The sequence below is a fragment of the Pholis gunnellus genome, assembly GCF_910591455.1.
Source record: "Pholis gunnellus genome assembly, chromosome: 18".
Taxonomy (NCBI): domain Eukaryota; kingdom Metazoa; phylum Chordata; class Actinopteri; order Perciformes; family Pholidae; genus Pholis; species Pholis gunnellus.
This window is the reverse complement of record NC_136545.1, coordinates 3309520-3328949: the sequence shown is the minus strand read 5'-3', so window position 1 is coordinate 3328949 and position 19430 is coordinate 3309520. Positions and strand designations below refer to the sequence as shown.

At 42.9% G+C, this 19430-nt stretch overlaps 1 protein-coding gene across 1 annotated transcript in view; it reads right to left on the bottom strand.

Annotated features, from left to right (window-relative positions):
- The window catches only part of wdr7 (WD repeat domain 7), a 110629-nt gene that overhangs the window by 70841 nt on the left and 20358 nt on the right, over nt 1-19430 (bottom strand). The window contains exons 15-19 of the mRNA XM_079179133.1: nt 18110-18324; nt 10299-10532; nt 9816-10109; nt 8473-8669; nt 1226-1323 (exon numbers count right to left, since the gene is read on the bottom strand). Of these exons, the coding sequence (XP_079035259.1) occupies nt 1226-1323; nt 8473-8669; nt 9816-10109; nt 10299-10532; nt 18110-18324 (1038 nt within the window). The remainder of the gene's footprint in view (nt 1-1225; nt 1324-8472; nt 8670-9815; nt 10110-10298; nt 10533-18109; nt 18325-19430) is intronic.

The following is a 19430-nucleotide window of genomic DNA, read 5'->3' as shown; positions in this document are numbered from 1 at the left end:
CGACAACAGAGGGTGCCACCCATGGTATATGCATGTGTGTGTGTGTGTGCCTGTATTCACATAGATTTGATTTCTGTGTGTGTGTATTTGTAGGTATTGAGCTTGAGGTAGTGTGGTAGGTAGCTGTGTGTGTGTGTGTGTGTGTGTGTGTGTGTGTGGTAGGCAGATGGTGACGGCTGGTTAAAATATCCCCGACAGTGAACCAGAGCAGGTTTCTCTCTGCAAGAAAGACTTTTTTTCCCCACCTTTACTAAGTGACATTCTCCTTTCTCTCCATTTCTTCTTTCTTTCCTTGCATCTCCTTAGATGATTCATCCGCCTCACTTTTGTTTGTAACTGTAAGAAAAGTGCTAAATGGAACAGACTATGTTAAGTCTGTTTCCTTGATTCTGAAAATGTCCGACGTGCTCTCGTTCCTGTTTCCAACAAGTGCTCCACGCTAAAGACAAAAAAGGGGTTTCTACTGACTTCCACTAGGATTGTTTTCTGATCTGCCTCTGCTATAGGTGATGTTTGGTTACTGCTTGGTTAAGGTTGGAGACAGATTGTGGTCAAGGTTCAAACAAACCAACGTAGATTGTTGGACGGGGAAGGGACTGACTACCCATCCTCCCATCCACCCATCCATCCAAACCTCCCCCAAAAGGTTTTGCTGCACTACTTTCTCTTTTGTTCCGGACAGATAACAGCTTACCTGTCAGGTTAGCATACACATTATTGTTTTTAGATATTTGAACAAAACACAACGCAGCTGTTTCTTGTGAGGACAGTCTGAATATTTCCAGTGTGAATCTCTCAACTTGAAAAAAATTGAGGCCGCCAAAGTGAATCAGCCTCTCACACAAAAGGTTCCACTGAGCAGGGCGGAGAACCCCATAACCCCCATGTGAGTACAGACCGAGGTTAAACTGTGTAGCTCCCAGCACTAGAGAGAGAGGAGAGATCAGATGCTACGCTGCAGTCAGAGGTTTGTACTGTAGCACTGTAGGTGGGTCAACTCCACCCGCATGTCAAAAACAGCATATTGTCCCTTTAAAGACTTGCTGACCTAGCCGGCAGCAGCAGCCTCCTCCTGTGATATGTCAGGGGTTTTTTCTGTAACTCTCTGTGGGTTTTATTGCCGGTGGGCTGCATTACCAAACCCCCGCCTCTCCTCCCTCCCACCATCCCCCGCAGGGCCCCGGGGGTGTGTGAAGCGAGCGTCCCCCTCCCTTTTTCTAGTTACCTTGTTTGATCTGGGCCTGTAGCGCCGGGTTGGAGGGCTGAGGGGGGGCAGCCAGCGCCCTGCGTGGAGTCTCCGGGGTTCCTCCTGGTCTGGGAGGCCTGGAGGAGGATCACAAAGAGGAGGCATGAAATATTAAAAGGAGCAGGGAGGAGAGAGGAGGGCTAACGCACACACACACACACACACACACACACACACAAACTAAAATACAAAGAAACACACTCACAGAAACACATACAGACATAAAACAAGTTCACACAAACAACATTTTTTCATTTCTATTTCCTGAAACCTTGAATCAGTGTGTGTGTGTGTGTGTGTGTGTGTGTGTGTGTGTGTGTGTGTGTGTGTGTGTGTGTGTGTGTGTGTGTGTGTGTGTGTGTGTGTGTGTGTGTGTGTGTGTGTGTGTGTGTTCAGGCTCCAGCCTATTGAATTTTGGGTGGAGGACACAATCCTGCGTCTGAACAGACTTGAGGCGTCTAACTTTCAGAGACACACAAACACTTCCAATACAACAATCAATGAAGTGATCAATAACGAGTTGCCAGGCAACAAGCAGGCCAGGGAGCTCGACTATTAGCAGTTGTAAATGCCCCCCAAAAAAGTGACAAGAGGATGTTACAAAGAGTTAATATGGAGGTGAATGAATGTCATTACAAACAGGACAGAATCAGTTGCACACACTGTGTGGAACCCAAGACGGCAAACTTTATTACTCCTTTCAACCTTGACAAAGGCAGTGCAGACCAGATCCACTCCTTCTGTTCTTACCTTTCACAATAAAAGCTCTAGTACACAGTAGTTTAAGCTAAACAACAGTCTAATCTGGGCCAAGTGGATCCTGGTGGTTAGCCCTCTGCCTGCACAATCTATTCGAAACTTTGATTGAAAAAGTCTTGCAACTGTCGCAAATTGGCATCTCTGCCGGTATGAATAGTTTTGATGCAAATCATTTTGCAGGCATGTATATCATTTATTTGTTATGCCCCAAGTGTGTCAAGGCCTTTTGCCGTGTCTACAGTTAGCCTAACCTTAAACATATTTATTTTATGGATCTACACAATTCACATGGGACGTGTATTCACACACACACATACACTATTCTATAGCGAATATCCAGTGTGAACGATTCAGAGGAACAGAGCACAAGAACATGTGCACCTGCATGCCCCCCTCACCGCACTTGAGAGACACACACACACACACACACACACACACACACACACACACACACACACACACACACACACACACACACACACACACACACACACACACACACACACACACACACACACACACACACACACACACACACACACACAGAACACAAAGAAACCGTCTCAGCAACAAGCACGAGAACAATGCCAAAAAAGATTCCAGTAAAACCAACTTAAGAAGAATTAATATAATTCTAAAGAACAGGTTTATGTACAGCATGTGGCTTTAGGAGTGACTTCTTCAGCACTAAACTCTCTGTTTATGTTACAGCTCGACTGAGCTGCAGCGGATGGAGAGTACAGCTCATATAATAACAGAACAACAGAAAGAATTGAAGATTTTTCAGAGATCATTTTTACATTGAAGAAACTGCAGGTGCTCATGTCACTTGTTGGACATCAGGCTGAATAGATTCAGTACGTGGCTCATCAGTACGATGTTATCGGAGCGCTGCTTTTTGTATCTGCATGTGTGTATGAGCTGGAAAAAGCATTTCAGTTGATTCAATTCCAACTAAAAAGGTGTTTGTTTATTGGAAAGTGAAAATCATCCCATATGGTCGCGTGAAGATTCTGGGTTTCTAAAAGTGTCCGTCTGTCCCCAGCCTCAGTCTGTCTTCAATCTAAAACTGTCCTCACACACACAGCGCAGCTACTGCATTCTATGGAACAACAATGCTAACTATAACTCAATGGAGTACGGGAACACATGCTCCACATGCTCTTCAGATTCACTGAAGTAAACATTGAAGATGACCTGTGTCCGCACCTGACCAACAGCAAAACTTGATTTTATAAACTGTTAAAGGAAAGAACCCAGAGGGCAACGTAGAAGGCTGTTTAGTGTTTTCACATCTTCTAATCTGATTGTCAAATCACGGTTTTTGATCATTGATCCCTTTGTTTAGGGCTTCATTTATCTATAGTAATAAATATTGTCCGAGACACACGTGACGCTTAGCTGTTGTTTCTGAATCACCGGCCGCGCTGCTTGTTTGTGTGTGTGTTTGTGTGTTTGTGTGTGTGTGTGTGTGTGTGTGTGTGCTGTATGCACAGCGCTGTCCATGGTCCTGAAACGGACATCTTCATTGGTAAAAAAAACAACCTGAAGCAACCTGATGTTTGAATCCAGTCCAGTTAGGAAGAGATGTTAGCCTGCTTGCTTTTCGTGATTGTAAACAAAACTTAAATCCACAGACAGAAGGGAAACAGGATGTTGAGATGCAAGTTTCCCAGAGAACTGCTCATAAATTAAACCGCTTTGATCGTCCTACGTTCCTCGTGAGAGCTCCGATTAAAAATCATGTTCTTTGATTTTGAAACTGTTATTTAGCCTTTCTGAGGCTACTGCCAAGATGCTGCTCCGATGGTCCTGCAAATTCCGATAACGTAACTTAACCCTCCTGTTATGTTCGTTTCTCAGGTACAGCCATGATGTTCGCGGGTCAATGTGACCCGGTGCATGTTTAATCATCCAAAAGTTGTCAGAAACCAAAAAATCCTAATAAATATAGTTTGTACCTCATCACCAACACCCTTACTAACAATTCAATCAGTATTTAGTGGAATGGAGTTATTCCCCCCTCCAGAGATCATAGTTCAATGAGGATAACTCACTCGTTTTAATGAATAATACAGGTTCAAACTATTTTTTTAGGTACATTGGAAAAACCTAGATATAAATTGCATTAGTCTACCAGAACATGTATTTTTTTCTAAATTCTTTTTACATTTTTAAACTTTCTTTTTTTCATGGGGTGATGTAGATAAATGGAGATGAGACACCTCTGCTGTTCAGGGTCATATTGACCCGCTCACTCAAAATCAAGCCAAATGAGTCACAAGGATTTGTATTGAAAGTAAACTTCATTTATGTTTATTTCTAGTGTTAAGAAACAGACAAAATTAACAAGAGATGAGCACAATGAACGAGGTGTTAGTGTGTGTGTGTGTGTGTGTGTGTGTGTGTGTGTGTGTGTGTCTACACAGCACACGAGTCACATGTCGTCACGGTGTGCTTTGTGCAAATACATTTTGGCACCGTCTTTATAATATTTTCGGCAGACGTGTATTGGGTGAGGATGACCACTGTATTTCACAATTTTGAATGGAATGATCCTTTATGTCATGAGCACATTTTTCATTCACTGCGACAATTCGACGGAGGCCTAAGAATGAGGTTTCTTAGATTAAATCGTGGGTCACTAGCGGTGCAACGGATCTTAAAACTCACGGCTCAGATCAGATCACGGATCAGAGTCAGGGATCGGATCACAGATCGGATCAGCACAAAAGAAAAAAGGGAGTAAATAGAACTTTTACAGATTACTGATCACGTTGTTTTGCCGTTGATACTAATCGCCAATCAATGATGGTCCACACTGACCGATGCAGATCCTTTTGTTGCAGATCCAGAATATTTTTATCCTTTTACTTTATTATAGTAATTTAGTGGGTTTTATTCTTCATAAAAACACACAATTCAAATAAGAAAATAAAAGATTGTATTTTTTTTGTTTAACTAATCTTGTCATTAGTAGTTTTAATGATGTATTATAAGCTGCTTATAGCTAGTGTTAACAGCTCATAATTCATCTCTAATATCTATTTATGTTGTTGTGAAAACGTCTCCTTCACAAAACTACATTTATTCAAGTTTGTCACCAACACTACATTTTACGAGATTTCATGTGAACACATAACGTTATCATTTACCTTCGCCCAATACTCATTTTCACTGAACAGAGCCTGAACGCATCGTAATGTAACTGAATCTGTATTGTTTACAGTGTAACATTATCAGAGATCAGATATTTGACTGAATATTGGTGGATAAAGATGTCAGTAAAACGTTATTTCACACTGTGATGATAAACATGAAACTGTGTATTTAATCAGCGCTTCACATGCGTGCTGAACCGCGGGAGGGATCCGTGGGATCACGGATCAACAATAGTCCGTGACACCACTACGGGTCTTCTTTATGCTGCTTTCTGTCCTGCTCAGTTTCTCACCATCGGGACTTACAGAACTTGTTCAAAGGACGAGCTCGAGCCGGAGTTGGTTGGTGGAGGGAGTGCTTTTGTGGCGGTGTTGTGATGAAATACTAAAACACTAAGAGTTCAGGAGCACATCTTTTCAAACTCCAGCACACCGGGAGGAAGCTTTTCTGCCGTCATAAATGTAAGATGGGGCAACATGAAAAAGCCAAAAACCCAAACACCTTCAAATATTCACAACCGCTGGTTTGGAGTTTCGAAGTGGAGCCGGCCAGAGAGAAGACCTCGGTTTGAGTTTTCTGAACAAGTCTTCAGCTTCCATCTGTAGCTGTGCAATCAGCCGCTCTGCCCTCCTGCTGTGCTGCTCTTTGTTTCTCAAGTACTCGCTGCCGTTTCCTGTTCATCAGCTCGGTTTGCCTCTGGAGTATCGAGTTTTTATTAAGTTGCAGCACAAAGTTTTCTCATCATTTCGGAGTGAGCAAATCAATGACGCAGCTGAAAGATCCACCCACAGACAGAAACGGTGGTGGCTTTGCTTTAAACACAGGAAACGTGGTTACCACCGTGGTTCAAAAGCAGTGCCGGCAGTTGTTATTGTCCTGAGGAGGCGATACGATGTTAAAGGCTCTAAATTCAAAATTCAGAGAAACTATGATTGAGGGATCGCCTCCACACGGCTCTCAACATGAAAGCGGCTGAGCTGGCGGCTAGCGGCTAACAGTGCTTACAGCAAGAACAGCGCAAACAACGGCGACAGTGCTGACAGAGCTAACGGTGTTAACCGGAGAGGGAGCTGGAGGGTAGGCGCAACGCCTCCGTGACAAAGCTGTGGGGACGGGACGGCGTGTTCAGCTGTAACCGCCGTATGAGCGAGTGTCTGGAGATCACACATTTAGAGAGTCTAGTAATTCTAGTCTCCAGTGTGGCAGCAGAGAGCGGGTTCAGCCCATCAGAAAGCATTTATATGACCATGAGAATACGCAAAGAAAACATGAAATGTGGCCTCATGGTCAGTGTCCGGTGTCTGTTCACCTTTTCTCTCCATATCCTGAGGAAGCTTGCTCTGTATATTAATAAATAACAATAAAAAAGCTCTCAGCCCTCAGTCAAAAACAACATTGTCGCTGTGGTCAACAGCTGTTTGCTTTCTTGCTACTGCACACGCACAACGACCACGAGGGAAAAAAAGTGTATTAGATTAGAAACAGACTTTAAATAGGCCTATATCTTACTGTCATTCAAATCATTTTTTGGTTAAAATGACAGGAAATAAGAGATCATGACAGAATTTTTACAACCCTGTCCGTCAAAAGGACGGACAGGGGGAAAGTCTAACATATCTTGAATATGTTAACCAATCGTTAAACACCATGTGAACAAATGAAATAAATCAGGGAGGCTGATAAAAACTAACCAGTTCACCAACTAAACACCCCCCCCCCCCCCCCCCCCGTGTGTGTGTGTTCCTCTCTGACTCTTCTCCTCGTACTCCCTGCAGGCTTTTTTCTGTGCAGGGTTGACGAAATGATGTGTTGGTGTTACAGCAGCAGGACCTCGACCTCCGTGTTAAATCTTTCACAGCACAATGAGAGCTCAGACAGACTAAACAATCAGCCACACACACACACACACTTCTGCTGCTGTCATTATTGCGTATGTGGATGGCGTATGCACTTTGTGCTTTGAATTCAGTTTGTTTTGGGTGTTTTTGTTTTTCAGCTGGAATCACTGATGATAGATCAGAGGTGTGTGTGTGTGTGTGTGTGTGTGTGTGTGTGTGTGTGTGTGTGTGTGTGTGTGTGTGTGTGTGTGTGTGTGTTTCCGACTGGAGAATCCAGATCTGAAGCGCTTGGGTTAAACTTCTCTACTCTAGATCCAGCAGGGTTCTAGCTGGTATGACAGACGGCACCACACACTACTATCTTCCTCTCAGTGGAAGTCTGAAGTAAAGATGTGCAGTCTATGGCTATTACTATCATTATTACCATTATCTATGAAACCACCTCACCCATGCAAAGCATGAACAGTCGGAACATCAATAACACAAATACTAGCCGACAACTTGGCCTTTTGACAAATCTAGAGTGAACTTTTCAAACCTAAATGTATGATTCAAAGTTGGCAGTCAGGATTGCTGGGATCATTACCTGCCACTGACTCTTGTGAGTGGAAACCACCACATGTAAGCCCCTTCACTAACACTATGAAGTGTCTTCAACAAGGCTAATCATACCCACTGTGAGATACTGCTACAAAAGTCATGCATGAATTTGTAGAGACAATGCTAGCGAAGTAAAAAGCACCGTTGACTTACATTCATCGTTTTGTTCCCCTTCGTTATAATCCACCTCTCGAGTTGAATCACAAACCTTTGCAACAAGTACGTCAACTTCAGCAACGGAACCAAACGCACAAAGCAATTCAACATTATTCAACCATTCAAAACAAGTCTTGAAAAAAATGCAGCTGTCTGCAACTTACAACTGTATCGATCTCTCTCACACGCAATTGCTGGTTATTTCTTCATGTGATGAGAAACCCGGTGTGTCAACGAGGCATGAGCGGTCTGTCCTCTCCTACGCTGTGTTTCAGCACCCTGGACAGCACTCACACATGCACCCTCTACAAAAAACAACCAGCGCTATCCTTCTGATCTAATCAGCTCCAATCATTAGTAAAGGAAGATGAACACAGAGCGCCGGTCGTTATTGCAAAATAAACTCCTGAGATTTTGATATTTACTGGGCTTTAATCTGGAACAGATGTTTGGCTTTTAGGCCACTTGAGCTCCCCATCACAGCTTCATAACAAAGCCCTCGACCATATCGTCACGTTTAAAGCTCTTATGGCTGCCATGTTAGCAAACAGTCGCAGAGCAACATCGTAATCCCGTTGGAGTTGTGTTTTGGTCTCCACCGACTCCTGAGAAGATGTGACTTTTTGAAAGACCTCTCCTACTTCTCGGTTCAATTTAAAAAAAAGATAGAAAAGCACATTGAAATATTTTACGTCTGTGTGTGTTTGTTACCTGACTGGTGCTTTCTTCATGTGCTCTCCGACGAAGGTGGCGTTGGTCATGCCCATCAGGGTGTTGGCCAGTGAGATTACCGACAGCAGGTGCTGTGTGGTGACGGCCCTCGACACGCCGTACGTCCCTTTCCCCACGATGTCCGTCAGGGTCAGCTTCAGACCAGCCGCCAGGGACAACTGCCGCAGCAAAGACTCCTGGGAAACAGAGGCGGACAAATGAACCAGGGAACCCCTGGAAGTACTGGTGTACGTTGTTAACGGCTCGACATGAGTGAGCGGTCCTGTGTTTGAACATTTTAAACAGGGTGTTGTCTCAGTTTGCTATTTGATGGTGTTCAGTTGATAATCACACGTGCTCCATAAACTTGCGACAGAAATGTTAATATCTCACTGATACGGTTATTACTGCCATGTCAGAAGCTGATCTGTGATCATTCGGAAAAGGAAGCAGCAGCAAACTTTTATTTTCTATTACTTCATTATTGTTAGACTTGTGTTACTGTTTTATTAATTGTATTTCTTTTATCATTTAAAGTAAAGCCCTTAGTAAAATTGTTTTGCTTATTGCTGTATGAATAAAATAATACTAACATTAGTAAAAATAATTACAACTTGGCAGAACAAGTTGGAAGCAAGGGGATAAATCCAGCTCTGAAAAGTGAAGCCAATGCGAAAGTGTCTTAAAACTGCATTCTCTCTCCTGACCATCAGGGGGCGACTCCTCTGACTGTATAGAAGTCTATGAGAAAATGACTCTACTTCTCTCTTGATTTATTACCTCAGTAAACATTGTAAACATGAGTTTATGGTCTCAATCTCTAGTTTCAAGTCTTCTTCAATACAAAATGATGTTCATTTCGTAAATTATGGTCCATTTAGAGTCAAATAGACCATAAAGCAGAGTATGCTTTAGGGCGGGGCTACCTTGTGATTGGATATGAATGTATGAAACTAAAGAGGATCCCATCTTCTATTTATTCATTATTAGTTTGGAACTAAGAACCTAGTGGCATTTAGTATTTCGGACACTAATTATTGATTTCAGTATCAGTTAGTCTACCGATTGTCTTTTTATTGACACAAATAATGATGCTGAAATAGTTAGTTGGTCAAAAATAAACAATGATTACATTTACAAAAAAAACACATCTATGCTGCTAAAGTCACATGTCAACGTGATCAATCATCAAAATTGTCACCAATTAATTTCTCTCAATCTGTTAATCATTTGTGTTTTTCTTAAATACATATTTAGTAATGATTTGTCAGAGGTCTGTATCAGCCCGATGAATCCTGAAGAGAGTGTCCCCGGAACCCAGGTGAAGCCAGACAGACGAGTACCTTGAAGGTAGGCAGCATGAGGGACATGTGACCTCCTCTGGAGATCAGGCCGAAGGAGATGGGGCAGTGTGGTCTGAGCATGCCCAGTCGCTCCAGACAGATGCCGTCCAGCTGTTCGTTGAGGCCCCAGGCGTGCAGGCAGGACATGAAGAGTTTGGCCGTGTCCATTGTCAGGTTGTACTCCAGCAAACTCAGAGACTTGGACTTCTCCTCCCGCCTCCTCATCTCCTCCTCCTCCTCCTCATCCTCGTCCAACAGGTGCTCCTTGATGGTCTCCTTCATCGTCTCCTTTACCTGATTTGGACAGGAGGCAAGTTCATTTAGTATAAGAACAGGACAAGAAGAATAAAATCCTGATAATGTGAAGAGAAAATACATCATATGACTCATCTTTTTATATCCTTTGGCCGATTTAAAACATGCCGACATTGCTTGTTCAGGACTGACATATTTCATCTTCTTCCCCCTCTTGTGCTTACTGACCTGTTTGAAGATCTTGTTGGCCAGGAAGGACCCCCCCTTGTCTGCCCCGGCCTGGCTCTTCTGCAGCATCTCTGGAGACACCAGCGTGGGGCTCGGTCTCTGGGCTTCCTCAGTCAGCAGCTGAATGATCACCGCCTCCACGTCGAAGAACAGCACGTGCATGTCGGGGTCCGTCAGGTTGGTCTTCATGGCCTGGACCACCAGGGCATTGTGGGAGTATTTCGGCAGGTTGCCCTGGGAGAGAAAGAAAAATATCATGTTTTGAGCTCCGTCTTGGGAGATAGTCAATCTGTCACCTTAACAGTCAGTCAGTCCCCGTGTCTTCCTGATGACTGATCACTGTCTTCCCCTCAAACAAGAGACACTCTACCAAGTCTGCAAAATTCATAATAACAGCTTTTAAATAACAAAACAACGAGGGACAGAGTCTGCTAATACTGCAGGGAAGAAAAGGAAGAAGTACAGCTTATGCTCAAACATTTACCTTAATGCAATTGGACAGTATTTTTTGATAGTCCCTACCTGTCCGTTTAATACCAGGTCTGTTAATCTCCCAGTTAGTAGTGAAGGCTTTCTGTTGTACATTTGTAGACTGCAATCCCAAACTGAGATAGTAACTCAATAATCACAATGACATCATCTGGGTTATTTTCTCAGACTTAAAGTGCCACAGAGGACATAATACCCTCATTTTCACAGGTGGTAGTGACCATGACCAGCAAACTGATCTTCATGGCTAAAATTGGTGGAAGTATTTTTGAACTGTAAAATGTCCCGGTCAGCACGTTTTGTTGGTCACAATTCCTTCAAGCAAAATTGATTTTGTGGCCACATGGGGGCAACGAAGCATACCGGAACAAACAACGGCTGACATATCAACATCTTCTAAAGTTGTAGCTCAGATGTTGGCAAACAGCTACTTCCACACCCGGCGGACTGATGAATGGAAACCCAATGTTCACTCTCCTTTTACCTCTGGTTTGGTCTCCTCCTCCAAGAAATATCTGGCACTTAAGCTGGAAATGTCCCGCTAAACCAAATCTCTGTGCTGAAAGATGGTAAATAGCCATCACATGACACATGTTATATATTGTAAATATAAAATAAACTGATTCGTGGAGCTGGAATAACAGATCCCAACGAAAAACACAACATTGTTACCACTTCAGAGAATAATGATATAAAGTAGCCATCCCTTTAGACAATGAGTGTCATTCAGAGACACACAAGCGCACAACCCATTAGCCGTAAGTGCCAGCAATACTCCAACACTGCTCGATTTTAATCGTGTTAGCCGAGACACCTGCGTGGAGCTGTATGTAGAACAGTGCTGTTTGTTTACATGGTAATGACCTGAGATGGCAATCAGACAGCGGTGATCTTGTTCGAGGGAGGAGTGATTAAGGTAAAAGAAGAGGAAAAGGGCAAAGCTGGATGTTTCATGAAGGTTTTTCTCTTGCAGCCCTTTACTTGTGCGTGAGGAACGATGTGTTTAGTGAGTCTTCAGCTGGAGAGATGCACTTTAGCCCCCAACTGCCCCCTGCCGCAGCACAGAGCGCTGTTTGCTTGTTTATTCAAGTTGAACGTATTGTGTGTCTGAACTTTGACACTGCACGTCCTTGGGTCCCAAACAATGCACCCACCAAATGTGAAGAAGATCGCATGAGCGGTTCTCGAGATATGCGAAGGACACACATGCACACGCATGTACACACGTACGTGTAGTGTGCGTTATCACAACACAAGATGTCTGTTCAACTTTAGTTGCATTTTACTTTGTCTGAATGTATGTACCGTACGTTCTGTTGCGTTTTCTTTCACCGATTATGTTGCGTTATGTTAGGTTTTCACCATTATGAAGCAAAAGGTGAGCGTTACCGTCACTGGTTGATGTTTGCTGAATGTTTTGTCCAACCGACAATCCCAGAGTTTATGATGAAAGAAAACAGGAAGTAACAGCAAATACTCTCGTGGGAGAAGCTGGTTTCATAAATCACTTTGGTCGATCGGCCAATCAATCAATTGACTTAGTGTTTTAGCACCATGTTCACACTGTAGACCTGCTGCTTTAGCATGACAGTGCCAGACTACGGTCAAACGCAGGAAAGAAGAATTTAAGAGACACTTGTTTCTTTGTGCCTCGTAACGCTTCAGATTTAGGCAAACTCTCCATGTTGGTACTATTGTTGTTGATGATAAAATCATATCATTAATGAAAGTAATTTCTCTGTGTTGCACTTCCTGGTTTAGGAAACATGTTATTTTAACCTTTTGTGCCATTAAAGCTCATTGATTGGAACTGTGACAGTGTAAAAGAGACAGAGAGAACAATATTTAGCAGTGGAGACTCCTCACTGACCGAGAGACACAATACACCTGCAGCTGGGTCTCCCTCCCACCCTCAGGGAAGACTTTCCTGTCAAAGCCATGATGCTGCTGCTCTATGTCACTTTGTGTGTGTGTGCGTGCGTGCGTGCGTGCGTGCGTGCGTGCGTGCGTGTGTGTGAAAATGAGGGGTGAAAAATGGGTGTAAATGCAATCACCCACTGTACCGCATTGTTGCTTTGCCTGCTGCACATAGTTTATTTATTTATGTATTTATTTAGTAATTTAAAGAGCCGGTTGATTCTAGCACAAATCTTTGCCACATAGACTTCCAATAGAGCACTGTGCGTGCACTGGGAATATAGTTAGTGAAAGCTTGCTGACATTTTAGCTATGAACACCTCAGTTAACACTCAGGGCACATGGTTGTTCGAATTCTTGGATTCTGTTTTTACCTGGGAAAAGCCAAGATATCGGAGCCTCATTCCCATGTTTCAGTGTGTGCGAGTGTGTGTGTGGTGTTATTTCGGTGGATGAACACTGCCATCTAAAGGCGATCAGCCACACGACACACAGACAATAACAGACACATGCATGTTATTGTCTGGAGGCTGTGGACCTGCACAGATACTGACCATGTCTTCTGACTAAATTACTTACGCAAATTTAGAAAAGTGTCTCTTGAGATCTCCTTGGTTTGTCTGTCTTTGAAAAAACTGACATTTCAATTACACACACACACACACACACACACACACACACACACACACGCACACACACACACACACACACGCACACGCACGCACACCTAAAGGTCATCATTCTGCTGGGCCCTTCTGGCAAACACCACTGGAGTCCAACAAACAGTCACACACAAATCTTAGTGAGTCACACACATGTACATACATACACACATGCATGCACGTGCACTGTATAGAGACATTAGATGCACAAACACTAAATACAAACATTCTTTCCACATTTTTCTATGAAACACTGATTTACACACTTCCACATTGAACTAGATTATTGTCTACGGGCCATCTGGTGCCAGGCGCACAGAGAAACAAGTCATGCAAATAGAAGGTAGCAATCAATACTTAATTACTTCAATTTCAAAAAGAAAGAAAAACCCTTGCTTTGATGAATTAGGGCTACACGATTATGGCCAAAAATGATAATCACGATTATTCTAATCAATCCGCTGAAAATAGTCCACAGCAAATGCTCGTTTTCCTCCTGTTTGTGTAGTGTTTGATAAAAACTACAGTGACCAGCTGTTTGAGGAAATAACTGAGTATTTTATTAAAATGAAACTACAAATTTGTGAGCCGTTAAAGAACCGATGGGTTTGGGTTGAGAGCCTCAGACGGGGTAAAGAACGCCGCACAGAGATGAACCAATGCTTTTTTGGTACTTTTTTTTTTAATCTACACTTTTTTGATTTTATATTGTTGCGGATACATTTTTCGGTTAATATACTAATTATTTCAGCTCTAGTTTTATTTGTTTCTCCTTGTGACACAAACGCATTCACAGATCAGCAGAGCCCCAGAGGACGAAGTGTCACACACACACACACACACACACACACACACACACACACACACACACACACACACACACACACACACACACACACACACACACACACACACACACACACACACACACACACACACACACACACACTAGTGTTTGGACTTGATAGTCTGACATTTCCCGGTCATTATCTGTCATTACCCGCGGTGGGGGAGCACACAGCGGGGAGAGTGGGTGGTTTTGACCCATAATTTGAGGAGATATGAGAGAAATGACACCGAGGCGGGAGGCAGAACAGAGAACAACAATGATGCCTTTCTGATGGAACAGATTGCAGCTGTTGTGTGTTGCCCTTTTCAGAAAGGTGCTGTGATTATGAGCAGTTATTGCAGGAAAAACCCGAGGAGACACCGACAATAAAAACAGACACATGGAGGGAAAAAAGAAACAACACACAAAGGTTATCTGGTGGAAGAGGAGAAAAAGGACAAAGACACACAACAGGAGGAGGAGCCGGAATGCTGAGCTAAATGGATTCCAAGTCGGACTGTAAAAGTCAAACTGTACGAGCGGCTGAACTAAACGCTGCCCAGACACTAAATAATTCACGGCGTTTGTTTTCTGTGCTGGGAGGCCCAGGTGGGCGGGGCTTACCCCATCAGGGCAGATCAGATCATCCGAGACTGACAAGTGAACCTGTGATCCTCTGAGGGGTCGACGCAGACGGCCTGTAGTTTGAACGGTGATTTGTAAGAATTGTGACGTATTGAAGACAAAGGCGGCAGGAAGGGAAACTTTTTTTCTGCGGCTTTCAAATGCAGCGTACTTTATGGATAAAATGTGACATAAAAAAAGCTATTAAACTTGTACATCAAACTAAGAATATACCAAATGGTATTCAAAATGAAGTCCTAAAACTGGAACAGTAATGTTGTTCCTGTGCTGCTGTACAAACCTGTGTGAATATGGAAATAATTGATTTGAGCCAATCATTCTACATTAAGGTGATGAATTGTCTTTAAGAAAAGATGACATAGACAAAAAATATTTTTTTGTAAAATACTGATCAATGTTGATAATTGCTACGATATAATAATAGAAACTGTAAATTGGGCATCATTTAGAGTATTTTCCTTAGAGCAGAAGCCTTAACTTACCAGATGGTTAATCATTAATTCAGGGCCTGGTAAGCAGGGTAATTATATGTTTTAGTGTTTTGTAAGGTCGGAAAAAGCTATTGCACCCATCGGGTGGGTGAAAAACAAAAAAGACGAAGAAAGGTCTCACCCATCAAAGTCGATACAAACCATGTAAAATCAAAAATTACAGCTCCTCAACAAAATGTTTGTCTTTGTACAGTTTCCCACCACCAGTGGCAGCACTGAGCAGCAATCATCAGTGAGCGAGGATGACTCATCTCTGATTTGTATAATAATAACAAACAATAATGAACATTGTCTTTGGGTTTAAAGACAGAGTCTGAAAGCAGAGTAACGGACTAAGTCCGTTCTGCTACAGGCTGACATGTCTAACTTTGGGCGGATTTCTCCCTTAAACCTCTTGAACCCTAAGCCTATTTTTAGCCCTCTGCTCGAAAATGTCTTACCCATACTCAAGAGAGTGTAAATCTCTAACTACAAGGTCTATTTGAATAATTTAAATAGCATAATAACACAAATAAATGTGAGCTTTGTTAAGATGTGTACATATATTGTATATGTTACTGGTAAATGCTGGACAAATGTTACACACAGCTCAAATTGAAAATGTTCAGGTTTGCCTGGGAAAAAAAGCACTTTTATTGATTTGAAATGATGCAGAAGCAGGCCTAAACTCTCCCAAATCATATCACTACATGTCAGCAGTCCTTTTAAAAAAAAGAAAATTGGCTTTGATAGAGTGAAGTATGCCTGAGAAATCAAGGCCGGTGTACAGGTCAGCTGAGGTCAGCCAACGTCAATTCTGATTTTGGAAGCAGCACATATAGCTATTTTATTGTACTTTTATATACTATATAACTATATATTTCACTTCTTTTACCACTAATAAGTGTTCAATCTATCTAATACAGCAGTTTGGCATCATTTTGAGAGCCTGGGCCATATAAAAACCTGTAAAACATGGCTCATCTTCGTCTGAATTTCAGTTTTACGGGATGTAATTGAACCTTACCAAAGCCTGTGATTGGCCGATTTGCGCATGTGATACAGCTTTGAACCCGGAAGATTGTGGGGAATGTAGTCATATGTTCTTTGAGTTGTTTGACAGAATTTTAAGCCAATAAAATAATCGAAAACCGTGATCCGCCCCCATGGGTCAAACCCATTGGCCAAAGCTGAAATAGGTCAAATGCCTACCCTAAGTTAGATTGATCCCAATGTCTTCAGGAAACAGTTCAGAGCCGCCACAGGATGTTGATAGAACAGTAGGACCCGGGGAAATATGCCTTTGTTTACATCAAAACAGCACAAAGGTAAGGAGTTTATGAAATATTAGCAGTGAAGCTGGTGTGTTGTTCTGGTGCTTGTTTGCTCACAGCTCTGTGGTGGTTTCACTGTGATAAATAGTGAAGATATCTTTGGATTCAGTGTGTTATTGGCGTGTTTTCTGCTATTTCGGTTTTCCGTGTTAGCATTTAGCTTCTTCTTATTAGCGCCTACCGGAGTGTGTGGTCGGCTCAGCCATGGCGAAAAAAGAGTGATATTGTGGACATTCTTTTAGTTGCTTATTTGAGTTTGTGTAGAATTGTGTTTGGAGTGTGTACACTGGCTTGCAGGATAGTGTAGAACAGAATCTCTTCGTTAATTTGGTATGAAGCATTAATAATATTTTTGTATGAAAAGTCCATTCTACAACATTTGGAACAGAGCCTCGGAACAGAACGGAGACCTTTTGGGCGTCTTCGGGTCCAAGAGGACCACTGAAGCAGCTTTCTGGAAAGTCCAGCTCAGAGAAAAGAAACACTGCACTTATTTCTGACATTTAAGATAGTTCATCCTTCCCTGGGAGACACCAGTGGTGTGTCTCACACGCGCACACACACAGTGGCTGTAGTGTTGACCTTTGGTTCGTCTGCAGCTGAGTTTTAATTGGTCTGTGACTTCAGCCATCTATCTGACCGAGCTGACCAGCCACTGTGTGTGTGTGTGTGTGTGTGTGTGTGTGTGTGTGTGTGTGTGTGTGTGTGTGTGTGTGTGTGTGTGTGTGTGTGTGTGTGTGTGTGTGTGTGTGTGTGTGTGTGTGTGTGTGTGTGTGTGTGTGTGTGTGTGTGTGTGTGCTTTCAAAGGTATTGTCTGGTTTCTGATGAGTGAAATAGAAAGAGACATGAGGAGAAAGAGCCTCAGAAATCAGTTCTGAATCAATTCAAACTCAACATTAGAAGTCAGCCGAGTGACTAAATCAACTGAACAATTCTTCAGCCTCTTTTTGTTTTCTTTCAAACTATCTTCATGTTATCCATTTTTCAATGAATATGTATTTGTGTATGCTGTTATATATATTTTTGATACGACAAATTAATCAAATCAAAAATGCATTTCTTCTTTGGTTTTTCATAGTGCGGTGAAGCTGCGATCAGATCAAGTGGTCACTCGAGACGCATGGTGTGACGCCTTCTAAGGCCAGGTGTGAACTGACGTACCTGGAGCTTGAACGTCCATCACAGTTTTGTGGAACCAAAATGTCATCTTCAAATTGATTGTTTTGTCCATAGACACTATTTATAATCATGACAAAAAAAAGCAACAAATCCTTATTTTCGAGAACATAGACCTAGAGAATGTTTCGTATGTCTGATTAGCAAATGACAGCAATTGATTTGCTGTTGACAATATAATGAATTGTCTAATGCTGCAGCACTGGTGCACATGTCAGAGAGCTGAAGTCATTAACCACACAGAGCCTCCCCTCTGCAGCAGTGGGACCGTTTCGTCGCGTGTCTGTACCTTGTCGGCGTTGTCTGCAGCCAGCAGGTTGGTGGCGAGCGTCTGCAGCTTGTGCTGGGCCATGTTCTTCAGCGCTGCGAGGCTGCGGCGAGTCATCGCCTGCTTCAGGTTCACGGCCGAGTGGCTCAGGGCGTCCACGGTGGCCGGGGCCAGCTCATCACAGGCGTTCAGGATCTCCACCGCTGTTATGCCCATCACGCAGCGGTCCAGGGCTCCTGAAAACACAGACGAAGTCAACAAACCTGTCCCCCAAAACCCTCGATACAGGCGAACCTTGAGTTGTATCTTAACATCTCCTGGTCAAACGGTTATTTCCCCCCGAGATACTCCTGGTCCCAAGAGGATAAATCCTTATGTTTTTGGTGACCTCCTGAACTTTTTCTCTGGTGCCTCATTCAGGAAAAACTTCCGAAATATCTGGTAGCTTTGAGAGGAAGTTTATTGATCACGTCGCGGCTCCTCAGAGGATAAACCATTTCGAATTTAGACACTCCCAGGCCTTTTATCAACCACATTTATTAACTACAGAGCTGGAATAGTGTTTGGCTTCACCACTCTCAGCATAAATTCAAAACCAAAAAAGAGACACTTAATGACTGGTCTCGCATAACCAGACCTATCTCCACAGCGCTGTGTCAGCGTTATAGAAATGTATGGCTACACCCATTATCATACTGGTATAGGAGGAAAGAAAGCGCTCAGACTTGTTCGTAGTGCTTTAAACAAAAAGGTCTTGAGAGCGCTAAGCACAGGATCCAGCCACGGTGCCTTAAAAAAATATATAGATTTCATAATTTTGGTAATTTGATACTTTTCTGTTTAATGTCCAGCTCTATGACACACTTTAATGATCACATTCCTGCTCCTTGGAGGAAGAACCATTTTGAAATCATGCCAGTATTGAGATGCTAGATTTGGAACTGCATCATATAGGGATGAGTTTGGACTGGATGAGGTACTTCTCCATAGTCACTGTACTCCCTCCTGTGAGTCGGGCCTTATCACCCAACATCAGGGTTGGGTGATAACTGAATCAGTTATCACCCAACCCTGATGTCATCAATTGTGGCTGAATTGGAGCAAATCGGTGGAGCCCAATATCAGATTAACTCCCGTGCTTTTGGATGTCATATTCAGCTATCACATAAGTTCAATCACATGTTGGAGTGTATACATGCTGTTGGCCGTGTAGTGCACTAAAGTAGGACTAGATTTCCTTTTCAGCCTCCTTTCTGTCTGCGGCCGTTATCGCTCTTTCTCCTCATTCCTATCACACACTTGCTCTCCTTATCTATCAATCTTTCTCTTCTTGTCCTTGCAC